At 41.9% G+C, this 26,121-nt stretch overlaps 1 protein-coding gene across 4 annotated transcripts in view; it reads right to left on the minus strand.

Moving 5' to 3' along the window:
• Nucleotides 1-382: 382 nt before the first annotated feature.
• Nucleotides 383-26,121, minus strand: part of pde3b (phosphodiesterase 3B) — a 321,094-nt gene continuing 295,355 nt past the window's right edge. For 3 of the 4 annotated variants that reach the window (XM_038808098.1, XM_038808100.1, XM_038808096.1), the window contains 6 exons: nucleotides 22,879-22,992; nucleotides 21,356-21,555; nucleotides 5,036-5,239; nucleotides 3,481-3,645; nucleotides 2,896-3,163; nucleotides 383-2,549 (listed from right to left, as the gene is read on the minus strand). In XM_038808098.1, coding sequence (XP_038664026.1) covers nucleotides 2,305-2,549; nucleotides 2,896-3,163; nucleotides 3,481-3,645; nucleotides 5,036-5,239; nucleotides 21,356-21,555; nucleotides 22,879-22,992 — 1,196 coding nt within the window. In that variant the 3' untranslated portion in view covers nucleotides 383-2,304. The remainder of the gene's footprint in view (nucleotides 2,550-2,895; nucleotides 3,164-3,480; nucleotides 3,646-5,035; nucleotides 5,240-21,355; nucleotides 21,556-22,878; nucleotides 22,993-26,121) is intronic. The other variant, XM_038808097.1, reaches the window with a different exon arrangement.

Consider the following 26,121-nt stretch of genomic DNA (forward strand, 5'->3'; position numbering starts at 1 on the left):
ATGCTGCAAGTTAAAATTCACTCAAAACAATTATAAAAATTATATACTAATTTATAGAACAAATAGATTGCTCTAATTATTGATAAATATAAAACAGAAGATGTACCGGTTTTCTGTACTATTTTCAGAAAAATGAAAGTGTTTGCCTGGTCACATTTTAAAAAATAAGTATTTAAACAATCAAGACTCAAAATGATGAAACACTAAGTCTGTCTACCAGACAGACATTGCTATTAACATTGGACACAACAAAACGTATTTTATATCATATATATATATATATATAAATAATATATATATATATATATATATATACACACACACACATATACACAAAATATATGCATTATATATATATATAAAATATATATACACACACAAACAAAATAAACAAGTATTTTAATGGAATAAATTACATACTGTATGTGCTGTTTGTTAGGTGGTGTTCATATTTTTAACATTTAATGCACGGTCAACAAAAGATTTGCAACTATGGTCGGAGCATTCAGTTTGCTTAACTTTCCCTTCCTTTGTCAGTCAAGTACAATACCTTTATACAATACCTCCCCTGATTGTTCTATCAATACCATCAGTCACTGGGGTGATTCAGTCTGTGAAATAACATGCATACTAGTGGCACATTGACTTAAGGTTTCTGATCTAATACAGACAATAGGACAGAGAGCTTGGCATTCACTGTATGACCAATATGACAACTTGAGGTTTAGTGCGTTAATATTGTAAGTGGCTGCAAAAAGGCACACAGACACATTGCTGCAGAAATAAAGGAACGATAAAATGCTCCGATGGCTATTAGAGGCCTTATTCCTGCTGACAAGTGATGAGTCACAATCTCTTGCTATCTTAAGATATTTATACTCCTACTCGCATCATCCACTGTAGGTATATAAAATGCATTTTTATACAATCCATTATTAATACAAACATTTTCAGATGAATAAATCTTTTTTATAATGTAGTCTTCTATCTGTGCATAACTAAAACACTTGTTTGGTATTAAAAAGGTGCACAACTGTTCCAGTAGCTATTTGTACAGTCTGCATAAGAAAATTACATACCTGCTGCCTAAACTAACTTACAAGTATTGTGTAAGAGCTGTACATGCATTTTCTTTGCAACCACGTTTACACTGGATGAGTTTGTAGTTATAGTTCTGAGTAGGTACGATGCCCTGTGGAATGTCTAGAATTTCTACTGTGAAAAAATAGAACTACATACTATATGACATACTCCATCATATTGAAATCATATTGGCAAATATTTTACTAGTTCAAGGTATACTGATTGCAATACACAGTAACCTTTCAGCCTCATGATGTGCAATAACAAATTCATATTACTAACAATGTGGATACATAAGAGGAAGTTTGTGTATGTGACATGAAAGACCAGTTGAACATCCAAGACAAAAATGGACTTAAAATGTGTTAACTATGTCAACTGGTTTTTTTCTTTCAACCTTTATAACATCAATGGCATTGCTTCATGTATCTTAGCATGGATCCTGAGTTGCAGTGAAAAGAAACAATAACATAAAAAAATCCCTTCATCATTAACATACTCCTCTGTTCTATTACAGAACAAATATACTGTGATGTTCGGGCAAACTGAAATGCTTGGCCACTGTGCATTTCTGGTTACTTCCAGCACAAAAAAGGCAAAACCAAACAAGGCAAATTGTACATTAAAAGGCATCAGAAAAATGATGCAGCTAGAATTTTAGTCATTCTAATATTCTTTTCTGCAGTCATATAATGAGACAAGGATTCTATGTGCTACCTGCATTAAAGCAGATACTTTCAGAGAAAAAAATCAGGGGCCCTTACAACAAGGCTCTTTACTGCAGTGCTCCATTCTGAATTGCTACAGGCATAATCCACAATTTTCAAGTCCACTTGATATAGATGCTGGACATCTGATAAATGCCTAATATCCGCCTTTCTCCTTACAAACGAAAACGTAAACTTTCAGTTCACTTTGGTAACAGCAGTTGCTAAGCTGAAGTTTTTGAAACATCCTCCAGTATCACATGGAAATTGAGCACTCTTTATTCTGCAAGGCAGCATCAACAGGAAAACATTTGGACACCACATGGCACACAGGGCTTTGTATCATGGTATACTCGAATCTTTCCATGGGTTGAAAGTGCATATAGGAGTGGGATTCTGCTGAGCGTTAGAATCCTCTCACAGTATTAAGGCCTTTTAACAAAGTATATCAGTCTCTGTTGTCAGCAGAGTGAGGCTTTACTATGTTCTTTATTTAGCACTGCATCTTCTCTTCTCAGCATTGTTTCTCCTCCCCTTGTTGCCTCTCCTCCTCTTCATCTGCTTCTTCAATTACCTGGATTTCATCCGAAGTTTGAGGTAAGGATGAGTTGTCTGTTTGTTGTATATTTAGCTCTGACTTGCATTGCTGTTTATGCTCCTCCTCTTCAATGACCTTCTTCCACAGGTTATGATTTTCTGTTAGGTGGTGCATAATCTGGCAGAAGATTCTCCGCCTTCCTTTTCTCTTCTTCCTCTGCCCTGCAAGTTAAAAGAAGTAAATTAGAAATGTTTTATGTTTTTGCAGTCACTGTTAGCAATCAACTAGGAATACTTTTTTTTGATATTTATAGGTTCATTGTTCTTGATTTGCTTGAAACCAAAGTAGAATCCATTCAATTTCATTTCGAACAATTACAAACAGCTTGCTTTAAAAATTCAGTATCAGTAATAGCCAAACAAAAATATGTTTTACAACAGTGCCATATGATACAAATTAGTCTTAATATAATGGAATTTCTACCAGGTCATTCAATGTGAAGCTTTTTGTGTCAAGGTACTTATATTTACTATCAGTCAGAATTTCATTTTAAGATGAAACATTTACTTGTTGGAAGATCAAGATCCTCGTCATCTATTTCATCTTCAGTTTCCAAATCTTCTGCATCATCATCATCATCATCATCCTCACCACATTCTGGATCAATTTCATCATCATCCATCCATTGACCTGGTAGTAATCCTGCAGCAGCATAGGAATTACACAGAGGGCCGACGATATGTGTAATGAAAGATTCCTGCAGTTTAGCCAACTGAGGTGAAGAACGGTCCATGAAAGGGCTAATGGGTAATCCAAGACTTGCTTCTTCATCACCCTGCATAGCATAAAATAATATCAGAAATCCTCCAGTATTAAATAATGAGCTCCTTTACTTCTACAGCATAATTTACTGTAAATGTCATGAAAAGTGATTTATCGTAGATTATTCCTAATCTATTTGCACTTGATGTATTACTATTGTGCCAAAACTGTCCAAGTATGAAGTATGTTACATATACAGAATGTGTAAGGTAAATGGTAGATACTACGACATAAGCATGAAAGGCTCTTACATCACTTGTAATGGGGATAAGACCTATGCTTCATAACATCCAGCATACATTTTCTTGAAGGAAAAAAAACAATTGAAACCTGTTCATAGAACTCATTGACAATGCCTTCTGTCCACTGGAGGTGTAACTCCTTCATTTTTGCAGGACCATTGATATCAGCCAGCTTTATGCACACCTGGCACACTAACAGACGATCGTTTTCATTGGTCCAATCAAGTCCTGGATTGTTGACTTCATTTACCTGCTTCAAGACAGCAAACAATACCAATATAACTCTACACAGTTCGAATTTACTAATACATTCACAAATGCAAAACTTTTTTTTTAATTTAGAGTGCACAATTCATTTTTTTCCAATTAAAGGACAATTTAGTGTGGCCAATCCACCCAACTTGCACATCTTTGGGTTGCAGGGGCGAAACCCACGCAAACACGGGGAGAATGTGCAAACTCCACACGGACAGTGACCTAAAGCCGGGATTGAACCTGGAACCTCGGCGCCGTGAGACAGCAGTGCTAACCACTGCGCCACCGTGCTGCCCCTTACAAATGTAAAACTTGAGAAAAATCAAACACGAGAAGTCAGGGAGAAACCACTGGGAGCAATACATTTTTTTGGAACAAAGCAATGATTTGGATAGTCATCTGGTGTATTGTCACCAATTAGAAAATTTTACTAGCCCGGCGGAGGATCTTGCTACAGTGGAAGGATGAGAGACCTCCAAGCGCGGAGACCTGGACCAATGACATGGCGGGTTTTATTAAGCTGGAGAAGGTCAAATTCGCCCTGAGGGGATCGGTACAAGGGTTCTTTAGGCGGTGGCAGCCTTTCCTCGACTTTCTGGCTCACCGATAGGGAATTAGGTCAGCAGCAGCAGCAACCCGGGGGGTGGGGGGAAAGACGGGGGTGTTGACTATGTTTATTTAATTTAATTTATTTTCAAGTTCTCTTGTTTACAGGGTTTGGGGGGGTGGGGGGGCTTGGTTTTATTGTTTTTTTTTACTGTTTGTTGTTATATATTTTGTTTAAAATTTTCAATAAAAATCATTTTTTAAAAAAATGTTACTGAACACTTTCAGGTTGAGGTAGCCGCAAGGCCATTACTATTGGGGGGGGGGGGGGGGGGGGGGATCAACTAGAGTTTCCACTTATGATTACTATCCAGTTAATCCTGTCCTAATATGTATGTGGATATTGAATGAGAAAAATGACTCAGCTGTAATACTCTCCACATTCAAACAGTGTAACAAAATTCACCATTTTATGTTCAGATAAGAAGAAAGGCATTTTCTCAAGATAAAAGTGGGAGGGGGCGGGATTCGCAGTGATCTGCAGCAACAACCCATGATCCCAAAATTGATGAGGATGAGAAGGAGACAAGGTCAGCAAAACAAAAGAGAAATAAAAATGCCCATTTTTTTGAACCATGTTCAAAAGTTAATGTATCCATTTTGTATTTGCACGGTCTGTAACATATTCCCTGTTGTTTTGATCTGACTTGTTAATTTTGAAGAAAAGTTGCTTACAATTACTAAATAAGTCAAATAAAAATTACATGGCTTATTTTGTTTCTTGTACAGGACACTATGCCATAACTATGACGTTTCATTCGCAGCAGCTCGGTTTTACAAACCTTGGAGTTAAACTCAGCAAGGAAGTCAAAATGTTTTTTCAAATCAGTAGCAAGGATTGCTTCAATCACCAAGAAACGAAAACGTTTGAACTCAACATGATCTAGGTTTGCCAAGAAGTTGAACTCTGAACGGGACATAAACAAGTTCCATGCAGCAGCAGAATGATGATTCTCCAAGACAGATCTGTCATTATAAAGGACAGCCTAGAAAATGTTGAAATAATACCATTTTTAAATTACTGAAAAAATGTAACACTTAATGTAACTATTACAACTCTAAACTTTTTTTTTAAATTGGGACTTCAAATATCATTTAATCATTTATCAAATAGAATTTCAAACATTCAGAGAATACTCCAGTATCATAATGTCAATATATGCTAGTAACATAAAAGGTATCCACTACGCAGCACTTTCTTCAAGTTATGAAATTAGTTAATGAACTTGTCAGAGTCAGTTAGTTTAATAAAGTGGATGAACAGCATTGAACTCTTTTTACTATTTTCCACTCTCATCAGAAGTCTACAGTTTCACTTTCTCCTTGCTTATAAAAGACCCTTTTGCCACTACTGGTCGATATTAAAATTTACCTTCTATCGGACACAAAATTTGATCTCAAACACAGATGTGACGGCATTACAGTTATCATGCTGACAACTTGAGCTTCTGCTGCTGATCATACTACAACATATGTGAATTCTCATAAAATTTAAACTCGTGACTTGAAAGGATACATGTTCACAATGGTTGAGAACGGCAAAATGATGACATGTTTATATTATATCTATAGTGAGTTCAGGTTGTAAATTTGAGTTAATATTTGGGTTATTCAACATTATAATACAACGAAAGGCAGAAATGCACCTCTTAACTGTGATGTCTCCAAGCTTTAAAGAGGGGAAAAAATTCAATAAAACATGTAGTTCCAACTGTTCTAAACTGGCTTTCAACATTGTTTTTTTTTCGAAGAACAAATGTAAATTATCCTGAAAATGGCCACATTGAAAATAAGACACATCATTGGTGTATGTAGTGTGCTAAACTGAAATGCAGTTTATTACATGGGAAGAACTCTGTTAATGTCGACCATATTTTCAAATACGTGGCCCGATCAATTGCCATATAGAGTAATGTGACTTCAGATAAAAATTACAAAACAGAAGAAAATGTTCAAGATACATTATTTCTTTAAGATTCCTATCAAATTAAAGATGCAGAAAACATAAGGCACACTAAAATGACTGAGCTGCTAGGCATCAGTTGTATCAAAAATGACAGTTAAAGAAATTATTCAAAGTATTTGCAGTTTGTATATAACTAAACTTATAATTTCACCGAATTAGATAACATAGTAATATTGAACAATGAGGATTTGACTGCCCTAAAGCCACATTGTAAACAGTAGTGAACTGGGAAAAAAATAATTAAAGACTGAATATTATACTTTTGACACTTGATGTGGAGATGCCGGCGTTGGATGAGGGTGGGCACAGTGTCAAGTCTTACAACACCAGGTTAAAGTCCAACAGGTTTGTTTGGAATCACTAGCTTTCGGGGCGTAGCTCCTTCATCAGGCACCTCCAAAAGCTAGTGATTCCAAACAAACCTGTTGGACTTTAACCTGGTGTGGTAAGACTGCTTACTTTTGACATAGAAATCAATATAGTTTTTGATGAACCTTCAAAAAAAATGTAAAATTTGAATGCAACCTTGATCTTGAAATCAGTGTTCCCAAAATAATCGTTCAGGTTTAAGTGTGAACCGTACACAATTTTATATGACACAAGTTTAAAGTTTTAGCATGAAAGATTAAAATCTATTTCAAAACTTATTTGATAGATATTATTTTCCCTTCAGCTATTTACACCAAGTGCTGTATGTACATTTTATTCTCAAAGCCCTACATATTAATCATCTTTTTGGGTTACTTGGAACTGAAATTCATTGTTGGATTAACCGATTGGGTACCAAAGGAATCATCAGCCTTCAGAACATACCTTGATTATTGTGCCAGTTAAAACTGATGTTTGAAAAAAAAAAAAAAAAAATTCATGTTGGCTGCTGACCTTGAACAGAGCTGCCCATAAAGATCTAGAAGTCTCTGTGGCATGAATTTAATTCATCCCAATGTTAATTTGATTCTGATGCCAACTGCAGGGGATCTCCTGTGACCAGCAACAATGTCATCAAGCAGTTAAATCACAATGAAGAATTCTCTCAGTTAGCACACCAGGGGGTTATTTTGGATTTCCAGCATCTATAGTATTTTTCTTTTGTGTCGCTGTGCAGAAGTTCAATGCACTGATTATGCTTCAGGTTTTCATAATTTTACAGAGAGCAAAATAGATTCATAATCATCGAGTCAGAGTTTTACCGCACATAGAGAGCTGTTCGGCCCATCATGTCTGCACTGTCCATCAAGCACCGAAGCACCTATCAGTTCTAATCCCATTTTCCAGCACTTGGTCCATAGCCTTGTAAACTATGCAGTTTAAAGTGCTCATCTAAAGATTTAGATACATGAAATTTTGGCTACAGCTCAAATATTGCAATCAAATTTTAAAAATATCTTGCAACGTTATAAAGCTATAAAAGTTTGATCATAATGGAGAGATTTTACATTCCAGAAGTTTTGTTTAATTTTTCAGTGCAAGAGTGGTTGTTTCACTATAATTTACGATGAATGCATCTTAAAAATCCAGTTACACATCATTGAACAAGGCAAAACTTTTAGGTGGGTGGAGGAGGCTTAACAGTAAGATTTGAGCATGCAAAGCAGAAATTTGTCAGCTCCAGGGATCTTTCAAGATCTTCACCTATGAAGAAACTTCAACAGCATATCCTGTGGAGCAGCAGAGCATTACTTACAGCAGTCAAGACTTTTGTGTAAACCCCAACATCTGAGTTGATGCCAGAAGTTGCTGTCAAGTTTCACAGTTGAAGCATGCCAAACGCTGACAACTGTAACATGACTACCACAAAATCCATGCCTATGTCTTGAGTGTACTCTTTAAAATAAACCATTGGTTGTCATTTTGATGAAGTCTTATTGCAGTACTCAAAACATTAGTCATCAATCCCATGTAGTTAATTAAGAAATAGAGCAATAAAGTAACTTAATCCATGGGCTCAGTCCATTAGGGCGACGCTTGAAATATCCAAGACTGTATTTTTATCTTGACTGACTAGGTTTAATCAAATTGATTTGACAAATGAAACAAAAATGGGAAGATTTTACTTTATATTTGTGAGCGATATAATGGTCGAAAATATAGAAAATAGATATTAAATTATTGCTTTGTCGAAACGTGGAAACCCATAGCATCCCTACAGTGTAGAATGAGGCCATTTGAGTCTGCACCAAACCTCTGAAAGAGCACCCTACCTAGGCCCACTCCCCCATCCTATCCCCGTAACCCAACCTAACCTTCAAACCGTTGAACACTATGGGGCAATTTTAGCATGGCCAATCCACCTACCCTGCACATATTTGGACTGTGGGAGGAAACCCATGCAGACACAGGGAGAACATGCAAACTCCACACAGACAGCCATCCAAGGCTGGAATTGAAAACGGGTCTGTGGCACCGAGGCAGCAGTGCTAATCACTGTGCCACCATGCCGTGTTGACTTCATCAAATTTAAAGTCACTGAATCTCAGATGCAATAAAGCTATTTTATAAAAAATATTATTTTAAAACAATGACATCTATTGTTCCATATTGTTCCTGCGCTGGTTCTTATAAGAGCTGTCGTGCTCCTTAGCACATATCATAATTGCTTGCAACTCTGCAAGTTTCTCATCCACCCTGCCCAACTCCCTTTTAAAATTATTGAAATGAAAAATGAAATGAAAATCGCTTATTGTCACGAGTAGGCTTCAATGAAGTTACTGTGAAAAGCCGCTAGTCACCACATTCCGGCGCCTGTTCGGGGAGGCTGGTACAGGAATTAAACCATGCTGCTGGCCTGTCTCCGTCGGCTTTAAAAGCCAGCGATTTAGCCCAGTGTGCTAAACCAGCCCCTTGATACAGCAGTCCTTGGACTTGGGACACAATCGGTTCCTGGAAAACTGCGTCGTGAGTCGAAACCAATTTTCCCACATGAACAAAGTTATAATTTGGTTCCCGAATCCTATTTTCACTAAAAAATAGTGTTCTGTTTCCATCAACTTGTGGCTTTGACACCATGAACAGAGGTACAGAATCACACCTTATTTGATGTTCTGTAGCTTTGAAGAGAAAACCAGTTTACAATGAAGGGTAAGTGAACTCAAACTTTCCGAATCACCAGTTTCCACTGAGACATTTAATTTTAAATTAAGGCTTTTGTTATGTTAAAGTTTGTGAGACCTTCAAAGCTGAGAAGTAATTTAGCCTTCCTAAGGTTGTGAAAGGCAGAACGTAAAGGAATATAACACTAGATTGTTAGGAAAACAAAGGTAGTTTTAAGGGATGTTATTTGCACTGGTAAACATTAGAAATAAGGTATAGTTTGAGGTGAGTTTCATGTTTCTCTGCCTGGAAGGGTAAAACCTACAGTTAGATTCATGCTGGACAAAGATGTTTGCATGTGTGGGGGTTGGTTAAGTTCCAACTGGGTTTCTATTGTGCCTAGAGGGGGCTACGGTATGAAAAATAAACAAAAGGCATACACATGTGGCTGTTGCTTAGCAACTAAAGGTCCTTGTAAGGTAAAAAGCTTTTAAACTTTAGTTTAGGTCATTTGAGAGTAGTTGGGAGTCAGGATCTTGGGGAGTGAACATCTCTCAACTCCGCCAGAAAAACTGAGCTGCAAAGATGCAGGCTTCCTAAAGTACAAGTTACCGTCCAGATAACAAGGGAATTAGGACAGAAAGAGTGTCTAAGAAGCCAGGAACTAAATGAACAGAGACCACGGCATTGTTCAGAAGAATTCAAGGAAGTGTAAACAAGGTATTCTGAGTTAAAGAGACGATCGCCATAGCCAGATTTAAAGTGGGATAGCAGACTTCAGAGGTCGATGAAATGCCTGATGCTATTTTAATACTGTCTTGGAATTGAAAGTTAAAGCAATTGTGAGCAGTTTGCACAACAGTCAAGACCAAGAAATCATAATGGGGTTGGTCTGAAATCATGGACTGGAATCGCTGTTAAAAGTGGAGTGAAAGCTTTGTTTGAAAGTGTCAATCATTAAACCTGGACTGGATTTCAGAATGCAAACCACCAAGGGAGCATTATGAGAAAATAATTTAAAGCTTGTTTTGGGAGTGGAGTTTGGAATCTCTCGTGACAATCATCTGGGGTATTCTGAGGAGAAACCATAGTCACTAACTTGGGTTCAGAGCGGAGTGTGTATTTGACAAGTCATCTTGTGTGCTTAAACAAGACTTTTTGTGTTAATGAGACCATTGTAACAGGGCGGCACTTTAGTACAGAGGTTAGAATTGATGCTTCACAGCGCCAAGGTCCCAGGTTCAATTCCCGCTTGGGTCACTGTGTGGAGTCTGCACGTCTCCCAGTGTCTGTGTGGGTTTCCACTGGGTGCTCCGGTTCATCCCACAAGTCCCGAAAGTCATGCTGTTGGGTGAATTGGACATTCTGAATTCTCCCTCTGTGTACCCGAACAGGTGCCAGAGTGTGCCGACTAGGGGATTTTCCACAGTAACTTCATTGCAGTTTTAATGAAAGCCTACTTGTGTCAATAATAAAGTAACTTAAGATGTACTTTATAATCCATATTAATCTTTAAATTTGTGTATTTTTAAGATGGGGGTAAAGGAGCACTATAATCCGATGTTTCCTGCCAAATAAATGTTTTTTCTTGTTGTTAAAATTAATTTGTGGATCTGTTACTCTGTTCCTCCATGTTATAAAAAACGTAAAAGTTATAGGGCGCAATTCTCCGCTGCCCACGACGGGTCGGAGAATAGCGGGAGGGCGTCCCCGACATTTTTCCCGCCCTCCCGCTATTCTCCCCCCCGACGACACGAGTCGCTGCTCGCCATTTTTTACGGCGAACAGCGATTCTCCCCAGGCCGATGGGCCGAGTTCCCAGGCCTTTATGGCCGTTTTTACGGCAGCAAACACACCTGCTTGCTGCCGTCGTAAAAACGGGCGCAACATGCTCGTTCTGGGCATCCAGGGCCCCGATTGGCACGGCAGTACCACGGCCGTGCCAAGGGGGGCATGGGCCCGCGATCGGTGGGCACCGATCACGGGCAGTGCGTCCGTAACTGGACGCACTCTTTCTCCCTCCGCCGCCCCGCAGGATCAGTCCGCGGGGCGGCCGAGGGAGATGACGGCCCCGCGCATGCGCGGGTTGGAGCCATCCAATCCGCGCATGCGCGGCTGACATCATCGTGCACGTCAGCCGGCGTGACGCTTGGCGCGCGGACTTAGCGACGGTCGCTAAGTCCGCGATGCCGTGGTTCATGGGCCCCCGCTGCTAGCCCCGCCCGGGGGGGGGGGGGGGGGGGGGGGGGGGAGAATCGGGTCCCGGGAGGGGGCGCGGAGGCTGCCGAGAAACACGGCCAGTTTCACAGCAGCCTTTACGACTCGCCGCATTTGCGGTGAATCGCGCCCACAGTCTCTTGAGTTAGGGTTCCATTTGGGAATCTTCCCGACCAGTTATAACGTCAACTGCGAGCGTAACATGGTAAAGACCAATTGTTCACTGGCAGGGTGTGGTAAAGTTGAAATTGGCAATGTAAAGACGAAACTGGGTGTAGATTTATCAATGTCGTAAGTTCCATCGGTCGTAACTCGAACGCGAGGACTGCCTGTAGAATCAGCTTCCACCACCTTTTCAGGTAGAGTGTTTCAGGTTTTGATGACTGACGGAAAAAAAATCTTACTGACTTTGAATCTATCTTTCATAGTTATAGCAACTTGTTTCTGTCAACTAAAATTATTTTTCAGTGAAGCATGCCACACTGACAAAAGTGGATTACATTGGATGGAATTCTCAGAGTTGCCTCCAGCGGGGAAAGCAGTGAGCTTCCCGACCGGTGGGTTGGCACGATCCAGATTGCAGTCCACCCACAGTCTGTCATTTCTTTTGGAGCTTGGGGAGATTCCCGCTGGAAAGAGATGTGCTGGAATTAAAGAGGCTGGCCAGTCCAGACCCTCGGAGATCGGGGCACTCTTTGTAAAGGACAGCTCGATCTTCAGACAACCGTACAGCCCCCCCCCCCCCTTCAACTCGCTCACAGACACAGCCCCCCAAAACAACTGACTGACACCCCGCGATGGGGTCACTGAAGCCAACCCCTTCAATCCCTCCCTTTCATGGCAATGCCCCTTTTGTGGCCGACCCCTTGCCACCCCAGCAGTAGCAGGGTACTCGGGTGCTCCAATGGCCTCCAAGACCCCCGACATGGTCATCATGTCTGGCCTCTGTAGATGGAGACCAGCAGAGATTCTCACTGGCCTCACGCTACGCCAGCGGAGGCAGCAAATTTTTTTATATTGTTTCATTAATTTACGGGATGTGGGCATTGCTGGTTCGGCCAGCATTTATTGCTCATCCCTAGTTGCCCTTCAGAAGGTGTAGATAAGTTGCCTTCTTGAACCGCTGCAGTCCTTGAAGTGTATTATTAAGGAGGGAGTTCTATGATTTTGGTCCAGCGAGAATGAAGGAGCAACAATATACTTCCAAGTCAGGGTGATGAGTGACTTAGAAGAGAACCTCCAGGTACCTGCTGCTCTTGTCCCCACCTGCTTCGAGAAGACCACCATTATACCGGTACCAAAGAAGAACCAGGCAACATGCCTCAATGACTACTGGCCGGTGGCCCTGACTTCAGTCGTAATGAAGTGCTTCAAGAGGTTAATCATTAAGCGCATCACCTCCATACTCCCAGAATGCCTTGATCCACTACAATTCGCATACCGTTGCAACCGGTCCACATCAGACGCCATTTCCCTGGCCCTACACTCATCCCTAGAGCATCTCAAAGACAAGGACTCCCGCATCAGACTCTTATTTATTGACTACAGCTCCGCCTTTAACATCATAATCCCAGCCAAGCTCATATCAAAGCTTCAAAACCTAGGACTTGGCTCTCCACTCTGCAACTGGATCCTCGATTTTCTGACCAACAGACCACAATCACTAAGAATGAACAACAACACCTCCTCCACAATAGTCCTCAATACCGGGGTCCCGCAAGGCTGCGTACTTAGCCCCCTACACTACTCCCTGTACACACACGACTGCGTGGCAAAACTTGGTTCCAACTCCATCTACAGGTTTGCTGACGATACGACCATAGTGGGCCGGATCTCGAATAACGACGAGTCCGAATACAGGAGGGAGACAGAGAACCTAGTGGAGCGGTGTAGCGACACAATCTCTCCCTCAATGCCAGCAAAACAAAAGAGCTGGTCATTGACTTCAGAAAGCAAAGTACTGTACACACCCCGGTCAGCATCATCGGGGCCGAGGTGGAGATGGTTAGCAGTTTCAAATTCCTAGGGGTGCACATCTTCAAAAATCTGTCCTGGTCCATCCACGTCGACGCTACTACCAAGAAAGCACAACAGCGCCTATACTTCCTCAGGAAACTAAGGAAATTTGGCATGTCCACATTAACCCTCATCAACTTTTACAGATGCACCAAAGAAAGCATCCTATCGGGTTGCATCACAGCCTGGTATGGCAACTGCTCGGCCCAGGACCGCAAGAAACTTCAGAGTCGTGAATACCGCCCAGTCCATCACACAAACCCGCCTCCCATCCATTGACTCCATCTACACCTCCCGCTGCCTGGGGAAAGCGGGCAGCATAATCAAAGATCCCTCCCACCCGCTCTTCCAACTTCTTCCATCGGGCAGGAGATGAAGTCTGAGAACACGCACGAACAGACTCAAAAACAGCTTCTTCCCCAGTGTCACCAGACTCCTAAATGACCATCTTAGGGACTGATCTCATTAACACTACACCCTGTATGCTTCATCCGATGCCAGTGCTTATGTAGTTACATTGTATATCTTGTGTTGCCCTATTATGTATTTTCTTTTATTCCCTTTTGTTCCTATGTACATAATGATCTGTTGAGCTGCTCGCAGAAAAATACTTTTCACTGTACCTCGGTACACGTGACAATAAACAAATCCAATCCAATCCAATCGAGATGGCAGTGGTCATGTGTTTGGAAGGTGTTGTCTAAGGAACACCTTAGATAATTCCTGCAAAGATGATTCTTGACAGGAGCGAGAGTAACAGGGTAGTTGTTATGGGGGACTTTAACTTTCCAAATATTGACTGGAAATACTATAGCTCGAGTACTGTAGATGGGTCAGTTTTTGTGCAGTGTGTGCAGGAGGGTTTTCTGACACAGTATGTAGACAGGCCAACAAGGGGCAAGGCCACATTGGATTTGGTACTGGGTAATAGATAGAGATAGAGAAATACAGCACAGAACAGGCCCTTCGGCCCACGATGTTGCACCGAACTTTTGTCCTAGGTTAATCATAGAATATTGGACAATTTTTCATGGCCAATCCACCCAACCTGCACATCTTTGGACTGTGGGAGGAAACCGGAGTACCCGGAGGAAACCCACGCAGTCACGGGGAGGATGTGCAGACTCCATACAGACAGTGACCCAAGTCGAAATCGAACTTGGGATCCTGGAGCTGTGAAGCAATTGTGCTATCCACAATGCTACCGTGCTGCCCTTAAGAAGTTAACCTACACTTCATTATTCTACCCTAATCCAAGTACCTATCCAATAGCCGCTTGAAGGTCCCTAACGTTTCCGACTCAACTACTGCCACAGGCAGTGCATTCCATGCCCCCACTACTCTCTGGGTAAAGAACCTACCTCTGACATCCCCTCTATATCTGCCACCATTTATCTTAAATTTATGTCCCCTTGTAATGGTGTGTTCCACCCGGGGAAAAAGTCTCTGACTGTCTACTCTATCTATTCCCCTGATCATCTTATAAACCTCTATCAAGTCGCCCCTCATCCTTCTCCGTTCTAATGAGAAAAGGCCTAGCACCCTCAACCTTTCCTCGTATGACCTACTCTCCATTCCAGGCAACATCCTGGTAAATCTCCTTTGCACCTTTTCCAAAGCTTCCACATCCTTCCTAAAATGAGGTGACCAGAACTGCACACAGTACTCCAAATGTGGCCTGACCAAGGTTTTGTACAGCTGCATCATCACCTCACGGCTCTTAAATTCAATCCCTCTGCTAATGAACGCTAGCACAGCATAGGCCTTCTTCACAGCTCTATCCACTTGAGTGGCAACTTTCAAAGAACTATGAACATAGACCCCAAGATCTCTCTGCTCCTCCACATTGCCAAGAACCCTACCATTAACCCTGTATTCCTGCATTCAGATTTGTCCTTCCAAAATGGACAACCTCACACTTGTCAGGGTTAAACTCCATCTGCCACTTCTCAGCCCAGCTCTGCATTCTATCTATGTCTCTTTGAAGCCGACAACAGCCCTCCTCACTATCCACAACTCCACCAATCTTCGTATCATCTGCAAATTTACTGACCCACCCTTCAACTCCCTCATCCAAGTCGTTAATGAAAATCACAAACAGCAGAGGACCCAGAACTGATCCCTGCAGTACGCCACTGATAACTGGGCTCCAGGCTGAATATTTGCCATCCACCACCACTCTCTGTCTTCTATCGGTTAGCCAGTTTGTTATCCAACTGGCCAAATTTCCCACTATCCCATGCCTCCTTACGTTCTGCATAAGCCTACCATGGGGAACCTTATCAAATGCCTTACTAAAATCCATGTACACTACATCCACTGCTTTACTTTCATCCACATGCTTAGTCACCTCCTCAAAGAATTCAATAAGACTTGTAAGGCAAGACCTACCCCTCACAAATCCGTGCTGACTATCCCTAATCAAGCAATGCCTTTCCAGATGCTCAGAAATCCTATCCCTCAGTACCCTTTCCATTACTTTGCCTACCAACAAAGTAAGACTAACTGGCCTGTAATTCCCAGGGTTATCCCTATTCCCTTTTTTGAACAGGGGCACGACATTCGCTACTCTCCAATCCTCTGGTACCACCCCTGTTGACAGCGAGGACGAAAAGATCATTGCCAACGGCTCTGCAATTTCATTTCTTGCTTCCCATAGAATCCTTGGATATATCCCGTCAGGCCCGGGGGACTTGTCTATCCTCAAGTTTTTCAAAACGCGCAACACATCTTCCTTCCTGACAAGTATCTCCTCAAGCTTATCAGTCTGCTTCACGCTGTCCTCTCCAACAATATGGCCCCTCTCATTTGTAAATACTGAAGAAAAATACTTGTTCAAGACCTCTCCTATCTCTTCAGACTCAATACACAATCTCCCGCTACTGTCCTTAATCGGACCTACCCTCGCTCTAGTCATTCTCATATTTCTCACATATGTGTAAAAGGCCTTGGGGTTTTCCTTGATCCTACCCGCCAAAGATTTTTCATGCCCTCTCTTAGCTCTCCTAATCCCTTTCTTCAGTTCCCTCCTGGCTATCTTGTATCCCTCCAGCGTCCTGTCTGAACCTTGTTTCTTCAGCCTTACATAAGTCTCCTTCTTCCTCTTAACAAGACATTCACCTCTCTTGTCAACCATGGTTCCCTCACTCGACCATCTCTTCCCTGCCTGACAGGGACATACATATCAAAGACATGCAGTACCTGTTCCTTGAACAGGTTCCACATTTCACTTGTGTCCTTCCCTGACAGCCTATGTTCCCAACTTCTGCACTTCAATTCTTGTCTGACAGCATTGTATTTACCCTTCCCCCAATTATAAACCTTGCCCTGTTGCTCGCACCTATCCCTCTCCATTACTAAAGTGAAAGTCACAGAATTGTGGTCACTACCTCCAAAATGCTCCCTCACTAACAAATCTATCACCTGCCCTGGTTCATTACCAAGTACTAAATCCAATATGGCCTCCCCTCTGGTCGGACAGTCTACATACTGTGTTAGAAAAGCTTCCTGGACACACTGCACAAACACTACCCCATCCAAACTATTTGATCTAAAGAGTTTCCACTCAATGTTTGGGAAGTTGAAGTCGCCCATGACTACTACCCTGTGACTTCTGCACCTTTCCAAAATCTGTTTCCCAATCTGTTCCTCCACATCTCTGCTGCTGAATGAACCCGGCCAGGTGTTAGATTTAGATGTAGGTGAGCACTTTGGTGATAGTGATCACAACTTGGTTATGTTTACTTTAGCAATGGGCAGGGATAGGTATATACCGCAAGGCAAGAATTATAGCTGGGGGAAAGGCAATTATGATGCTATTCGGCAAGATTTAGGATGTATAGGATGGGGAAGGAAACTGCAGGGGAAGGGTATAATCGAAATGTGGAGCTTTTTCAAGGAACAGCTACTGCGTGTCCTTGATAAGTATGTACCTGTCAGGCAGGGAGGAAGTTGTCGAGCAAGGGAACCGTGGTTTACTAAGGACGTTGAAGCACTTGTCAAGAGGAAGAAGAAGGCGTATGTTAGGATGAGACATGAAGGCTCAGTTAGGGCACTTGAGAGTTACAAGTTAGCCAGGAAGGACCTAAAGGGAGAGTTAAGAAGAGCGAGGAGAGGACACGAAAAGTCGTTGGCGGATAGGATCAAGGAAAACCCTAAGGCTTTCTATAGGTATATCAGGAACAAAAAAATGACTAGAGTAAGATTAGGGCCAATCAAGGATAGTGGTGGAAAGTTGTGTGTGGAATCAGAGGAGATAGGGGAAGCATTAAATGGATATTTTTCGTCAGTGTTTACACTGGAGAAAGACAATGTTGTCGAGGAGAACACTCAGGTTCAGTCGACCAGGCTAGATGGAATGGAGGTTCAAAAGGAGGAGGTGTTAGCAATTTTAGAAAATGTCAAAATAGATAAGTCCCCTGGGCCAGATGGGATTTATCCTAGGATTCTCTGGGAAGCCAGGGAGGAGATTGCAGAGCCTTTGTCCTTGATCTTTATGTCGTCTTTGTCGACAGGAATAGTGCCGGAAGACTGGAGGATAACAAATGTTGTCCCCTTGTTCAAGAAGGGGAGTAGAGACAATCCTGGTAATTATAGACCTGTGAGCCTTACTTCAGTTGTGGGTAAAATGTTGGAAAAGTTATAAGAGATAGGGTTTATAATCATCTTGAAAAGAACAAGTTGATTAGCGATACTCAACACGGTTTTGTGAAGGGTAGGTCATGCCTCACAAACCTTATTGAGTTTTTTGAGAAGGTGACCAAACAGGTGGATCAGGGTAAAGCTGTTGATGTGGTGTATATGGATTTCAGTAAGGCGTTTGATAAGGTTCCCCACGGTAGGCTATTGCAGAAAATAAGGAAGTATGGAATTGAAGGTGATTTAGCGGTTTGGATCAGTAATTGGCTAGCTGAAAGAAGACAGAGGGTGGTGGTTGATGGCAAATGTTCATCCTGGAGTTCAGTTACTAGTGGTGTACCGCAAGGATCTGTTTTGGGGCCACTGCCTGTTTGTCATTTTTATAAATGACCTGGAAGAGGGTGTAGAAGGATGGGTTAGTAAATTTGCAGATGACACGAAGGTCGGTGGAGTTGTGGATAGTGCTGAAGGATGTTATAGGATACAGAGGGACATAGATAAGCTGCAGAGCTGGGCTGAGAGGTGGCAGATGGAGTTTAATGCGGAAAAGTGTGAGGTGGTTCACTTTGGAAGGAGTAACAGGAATGCAGAGTACTGGGCTAATGGCAAGATTCTTGGTAGTGTAGATGAACAGAGAGATCTCGGCATCCAGGTACACTAAATCCCTGAAAGTTGCCACCCAGGTTAATAGGGCTGTTAAGAAGGCATATGGTGTGCTAGCCTTTATAAGCAGGGGGATTGAGTTTCGGAACCACAAGGTCATGCTGCAGCTGTACATAACTCTGGTGCGGCCGCACCTGGAGTACTGCGTGCAGTTCTGGTCACCACATTATAGGAAGGATGTGGAAGCTTTGGAAAGGGTTCAGAGGAGATTTACTAGGAAGTTGCCTGGTATGGAGGGAAGGTCTTACGAGGAAAGGCTCAGGGAATTGAGGTTGTTTTCGTTAGAGAGGAGAAGGCTGAGAGGTGACTTAATAGAGACATATAAGATAGTCAGAGGGTTAGATAGGGTGGACATTGAGAGTCTTTTTCCTCGGATGGTGATGACCAACACGAGGGGACATAGATTTAAATTGAGGGGTGGTAGATATTGGACAGATGTCAGAGGCAGTTTCTTTACTCAGAGAGTAGTAGGGATGTGGAACGCCCTGCCTGCAACAGTAGTAGACTCGCCAACTTTAAGGGCATTTAAGTGGTCACTGGATAGACATATGGATGAAAATGGAATAGTGTAGGTCAGATAGGCTTCAGATGGTTTCACAGGTCGGCGCAACATCGAGCGCCGAAGGGCCCGTACTGCGCTGTAGTGTTCTATGTTCTATGAACATTGATGAGTTACTGCAGTGCATCTTCAAATAAAAGGCATAAGTGGGGGATATGCCAGGCCATGAGGTTGCAGATTGTGGTTGAATACAATTCTGCTGCTGCTGATGGCCCACAGCGCCTCATGTATGCCCAGTCTTAAGTTGGTAGGTCTCTTCCGAGTCTATCCCATTCAGCACGTGGAAAGTGCCAAACAACTGCACCAGGAGGGTATCCTCAATGTGAAGATGGGACTTTGGCTCCACAAGGACTGTGAGGTGGTCACTTCTACCAATACTGTCATGCACAGATGCATCTGCAGCAAGAAAATTGGTGAGGATGAGGTCAAGTATGTTTTCCCTCTTGTTGGTTCCTCACCACCTGCTACAGTCCTAGTCTAGTAGCTATGTCCTTTAGGACCCGGCTAGCTTGGTCGCTGGTGGTACGACCGGCCCACTATTGGTGGTAGAAATTGAATACCGTACCCAGTGCATATTCTACGCCCTTGCCACCGTCAGTGCTTCCTCCAAGTGGTGTTCAACATGGAGGAGTACTGATTCATCAGATGATGGTGGCTGATATGTGGCAATCAGCAGGAGGTGTCCTTTCCCGTGTTTAACCTAAAGCCTCGAGACTACATGGGGTCCAGAGTTGATATTGAGGACTCGCAGGACAACTCTCTCCTGACTATATACCACTGTGCCGTCACCTCTGCTGGGTCTGTGCTGCCGGTGGGACAGGGCACACCCATGTATGGTCATAGTTGTGTCTCGGGCATTATCTGTAAGGGATGACTATGTTAGGCTGTTGCTTAATTAGTCTGTGAGTTAGCTCTCCCAACTTTGGCACAAGCCCCCAGATGTTAGTAAGGAGGACTTTGCAGAGTCGGTAGGGTTGGGTTTGTCGTTGTCGTTTCCAATGCCTGGTTCGATGCCGGGTGGTCCGTCCGGTTCCATTCCTTTTTTGTATTTTCGTAGCAGTTAAATACAACGGAGTGGCTTGCTAGGCCATTTCAGAGGGCCTTTAAGAATCAACCACATTGCTATGGGTCTAAAGTCACGAGTCGGCCAGACCAGATAAGGATGACAGATTTCCTTCCCTAAAGGACATTAGTGAACCAGATGGGTTTTTACAACAATCAACAATGGTTGCATGATGATCATTAAACTGTAAATTCCAGATATTTTTTTTTTTTGAGTTCACATTCTGCCATGGTGGAATTCGAACACGGATCCCCAGATCATTATGCTGGGTCTCACTATTACTAGTCCAGCGATAACACCACTATGCCACCGAATCCCAGGAGCCAAGAGACTCTGGCCTGATCATATTTAAACACACATTTAAAAATGCTCATCCGGCTCATGTCCAATGAGGGCATGAACCAGATTGCACCAGGTGCCGTGATTGGGCTCCATTCGGCACCCGGTGCAAATCCTTTGTTGCGGCCCTCTGGGAATAGGCCAACGCAGGCAGAGAATCTCTCCCATTTAATGTACTGTATTGAAAGATTACTGAGCTTAAATTAAGAACACAATTTATTGATAAAAATATCACTACAAAAAAATCAACAGCCAGTAAAAATTTAGCAAGAAGGGAAGGGGAGTGGTGCAATTGGGCAAGGAAATGGAAAACAACTTCTACTACCTATCTGGAGCCTCAGACTCAGCCGGGCTAAACGCAAAATTTATTTGCTGGAAACAATATCATCTTTTATCTTCCCTGCCTACAGGCATAAAATGTCTAGTACTCCTAAGTGGCAAGAGTTGGTGATTTAATTCACACCAGGAAAAAGCTTGAGGAAAGGTTAACTGAAGACCAGCATTAAAATAGCATACCAACTTAAGAAGCCTTCAAGTTCTTAGAAATACATTACTGCAATTATTTAATCAAGTAATTCATAACATTATCACGCTTAATTAAACCCACTTACTTGAGGTGCATTTGTTGCTACCAGGAATGCATTTGTGCGCCCAGGATGATCATAATCGTGCATGGCAGCTGCAACATAAAGTGCCATTAACTCCAGAGCTGGGATGTTTGATGCAAGGCAGCTATAGCCATCATCCAAAATGGCACAACTTCTCGAAAACATATATGCAACCCGGCCTGGTGATATTCCACTGTCGGAATCTAAAAAATATTCATTGTTTAAAGATGTATTTTAATGATGTCACATTAGTTTTTCAGCTTATGCAGCAATAAACTTACTGGAAATGGTCATTGTATTTTTCTGTAGTCATTATAATGATTGAAATCCAGCACACTTGCTAAGTCCTAAAATATATTTTGATTGTCCTAATATCTAACTGGTGATAAGATGAAACAATCATAATGGGAGAAAAAGTGTAAATAATGCATTGCTGAATGGAGAAAGGTGCTGCTTTTTCCTAAATCTTTTGCCACATATTTAGCTTCCTGAGTTTCAGAACATGGTTAATTTGTTCTTATAATTTACATTTGCAGATCATAATTATATCTTTTGCTTTTTAAAAACCTCAAAACAATATTCAAAAGAAAGCAACACAACACACAATACAATGCAAAAAGCGCCTCCTGTTGACTATTACATTTTATCCCTAAAAAAAGACAAAAAAATACAGACAATAGTCCATATTCTCTCAGGACACTACCTTACTACCTTCCTTTAAAACTTTTCTACACACAAAATGTTTTCTGAACAGTATTTATGATTATGCAAACATCAAACTGACAAGCTAATCTGTCGTTGAGGGAGAGATCGTTGTCGTTACACCATGCCACTAGGTTCTCTGTCCCCCTCCTGTACTCTGACGCATCAACTTGCTGCCAAAAATGAGCCAGCATGTATTGCCCATCCCTAATTACCCTTGAACTGAGTGGTTTGTTAGACCATTTCAAAGGGCATTTAAGAATCAACCACATTGCTGTAGGCCAGACCACGCAAGGACAAAAGGCGTCCACTTCTTCAAAGGACAGTAGTGAACCAGATGGGGTTTTACAGCAAACAACATTAGTTTCATGGTCATCATTAGACTTTTAATTTTATTGAATTCAAATTTCACCGTCTGCCGTGGTGGGGTTCAGACCCAGGCTCCTCGGGCATTACCCTGGATCTCTATTCTTCAGTGTCAATCAAACATTTTCTTACAATGTTGCTCCATAGGGATAGTGCACAGCTATTAACGATCAACATCAGTGCAGAGATGTGACTCTTCACATTTTAAACTTTGATAGTTTCAATTAAGTTAGGTACCTATGGATTTTCTTACATCATAAAATTCATAAAGAAGCACAATTATATTAAGGATACTAAAAATATGGCAAATTAAATATGCTTTCACAAAGAACTCAAGAATTAAGAAATGGTTCCAAGTTGATGGTATAAATGGCTGATCATGCCAAAAACGAATATGGTCATCAGTCTCCAAATGACATTTTATCTATCATAGTGCTAAAATAGAGCAAAATATTTACCTGTGTCACTTCCCATTACATGATCATTGTTTATTTGCTGGAATCCTGGGATAGGCCGAGTTGTTAAGTACCAAACAGCATGAAGCACATCAGTGGCATGAACTCGGTTGTGATCTATTCAAAATAGTGGAATATGACAAGACAATAGGTAAAGTAAAGACCATATTAATGATTTTCCCTTCTCTTTAAAAAAGCATCAACCTCGACCAAATGGTTGGGAAAATTATTTATTTTGCTGATAAACTCAAAAAAATCACCAGTTTTTTCACATCAGGATACTTTATTTCAGTGGATATGCGTCTACCCTGTGACCCTCTCACTACCTCACAGCGTGGTCCTGCCCATAGAACATTACAGCGCAGTACAGGCCCTTCGGCCCTCGATGTTGCGCCGTCCTGTGAAACCCCTCTAAAGTCCCTTTACACTATTCCCTTATCGTCCATATGCCTATCCAATGACCATTTGAATGCGTTTAGTGTTGGCGAGTCCACTACTGTTGCAGGCAGGGCATTCCATGCCCTTACTACTCTCTGAGTAAAGAACCTACCTCTGACATCTGTCCTATATCTATCTCCCCTCAATTTAAAGCTATGTCCCCTCGTGCTGGACATCACCATCCAAGGAAAAAGGCTCTCAATGTCCACCCTATCTAATCCTCTGATCATCTTGTATGCCTCAATTAAGTCACCTCTTAACCTTCTTCTAACGAAAAACAGCCTCAAGTCCTTCAGCCTTTCCTCACAAGATCTTCCCTCCATACCAGGCAACATCCTTGTAAATCTCCTCTGTGCCCTTAATAAGATTTGCTTTTTCACATCTCCAACAGCCTTTCACATTAATCTTCCTGGGTGCTTGTCTTTGGATGGCTGATACACGGTTTCAACGTGGAGGTACAGTTAATCCTGTAGTAGCTTGTCCAAATGTTCAGTCCACTTGCAGAAACAATGGCAAGAATATTAGCAGAATATTGTGGACAGGTTGGATCTCTATCCTGAATGCGGTATTGTCCACCTCATCCCACCTCCCCCCACAAGGGCTGAGTTACTTGTCTGAAACATGTATTGCAGATGAATCAATTATCTATAATAACACGGTTCTTTCTGTCTGACTGTTTTAATTGTTAAGTTTAAGGGGCACATTTATTGTTAAGTTTTATTTGGTTGGAGGTGCCTGGCACATGCAGAGACACACAGGAGAGTGGGGAACTGGAGCGCATGATGCACATGCCACCAACAGTTGGTGGCGACATGGGATTGACGGAAATTTTTAAAAATGCAGATGGTAAGGGATGCTGAACAAACAAGTTACTCTGCCTGGGGAGAGTATTTACAGGAGGGATGCAATATGTGGAAGGGCTGGACGAAATGTGATGGTGATGGTATCAGAGGGATGGTATGGGAAGGGAATAACATGGAATGAAGGAATTGGTTAAGTCCAGTAAAAATTATGACTTTACAGACAAAGATGATGATAATAACAGCCTATTTTCTCCATAGTTTCTCCACAGTCTCACCCTAATGAGCATGCCACCATATAAACTAAGACTCGAGGAAGAAACAATTATAATGTTGCTACGAAAATCCTAAATGAGTTTTCTTTGATGATAGATGCGGAAACTATAAGACAGAAATAGTGTGCATATTCCTTGAATTGTATTGAGCCCATCAGATGTAAATTTTGCCTTTTCAGCTCACAAAAAGGCATTTCCCAATTTGAGTTTTATATTCTATACCTATAAAAAAGCCTGACACTTGACAAAATTTGTATTTATATTCCTCAGCCTCTTTATATACTTGGATAGCTAGCATTTTCCAGAGTGAGAAATTTTGATTCTATTACAAGGTTGTTGTGCAAGGTAAGGTTATTTAATAATTAGCCATAGTTCAGAAAAGACCATTGGCATCTCTCTCGGGTCATGTATAATTTGAGGGGCACCCCAGTGTAAGCATGGGGCAAGGTTGGGAGGCTGGCCTCCAAGAGCTACCACAGCTGGTATGACACATCCATGTCATTCTGCCATGAAGGAAATACATGAATAAATAGGTAGAATTCATGTGTAGTTAGGATATTATACTTCAGAATTGACAAAGTGGCACATATTCATGTTTAGCCACTTTTATCGAGTAGCCTTAAAACTTTGGTTTTAACAAGTGTTAAACAGACGTAATCTGTCCCACACATAAAGTAACACCAGGGCCTTTCAATTTCTCTTCACACTAAAGATAAGAAAAAGCCGTAAGCCAGTAACCCGACCTAACCTTTTGTATACTAAGGAGTAATTCAGCAAAGCCAATCCACCTAACCTGCACATCTTTGGACTGTGGGAGGAAACTGGAGTAGCCGGAGAAAACCCACGCAGACACGGGGAGAAAGTTTTTAACTCCACACAGTCACCCAAGTCCGGAATTGAACCTGGGACCTTGGAGCTGTGAGGCAGCAGTGCTAACCACTGTGTCACCATGCCGTGTATATTGCATGTTAATTAATCCTGCAATAAAACTTGTAAATAAGTTGGTAAAGTACAACTTTTCTTCAAGCCATCTATATGCAGTATAAGAACCCACCTTTAATATTTTCTGAAAGTAGGAAGATGCAATTTTTGAAGATCGAGCCCCCCCCCCCCCCCCCCCCCCCACCGCACCCTGATAATGAGAGTAGTTTTGGAATAAAACTGTTACAGTAGGGAGATTCACTTGAACTCCCAAGTCTCTGTTAGTTATATTTTAATACAATGTGGAAAGAAAATAAATTAATCCATTTTATTCATCATTAAAAATTGTCAGTACTAAAGGACGGCATTTTGCATAAAGTAAACTTGTAATCTATGGCACAGATATAGGCCAAAGTGTCAGGTCTATGCTACCATTTATGCTCCACATGAGCCTCCACCCATACCTCAAATATACACCTGCTGGAGTTTGACAGTTTTGCTAAGGTAGTGGCATTGTTTCTATTTATTCTATCTAGGTCCCTCAATTATGACACCCTCCATCTCCTCTGTTCCAAGGAAAATGACCCCAACCTATCCAATCTTGTCCCATTATCTAAAATTTGGCTGACTTGCTGACAGGTGGCACAGTAGTTTCACAGCTCCAGGGTCCCAGGTTTGATTCCTGGCTTGGGTCACTGTCTGTGCCAAGTCTGCATGTTCTTCCCATGTCTGCGTGGGTTTCCTTCAGGTGCTCCAGTTTCCTCCCACAGTCCAAAGATGTGCAAGTTAGGTAGATTGGCCATGCTAAATTG

This window comes from Scyliorhinus canicula, chromosome 9, assembly GCF_902713615.1.
Source record: "Scyliorhinus canicula chromosome 9, sScyCan1.1, whole genome shotgun sequence".
Taxonomy (NCBI): Eukaryota; Metazoa; Chordata; class Chondrichthyes; order Carcharhiniformes; family Scyliorhinidae; genus Scyliorhinus; species Scyliorhinus canicula.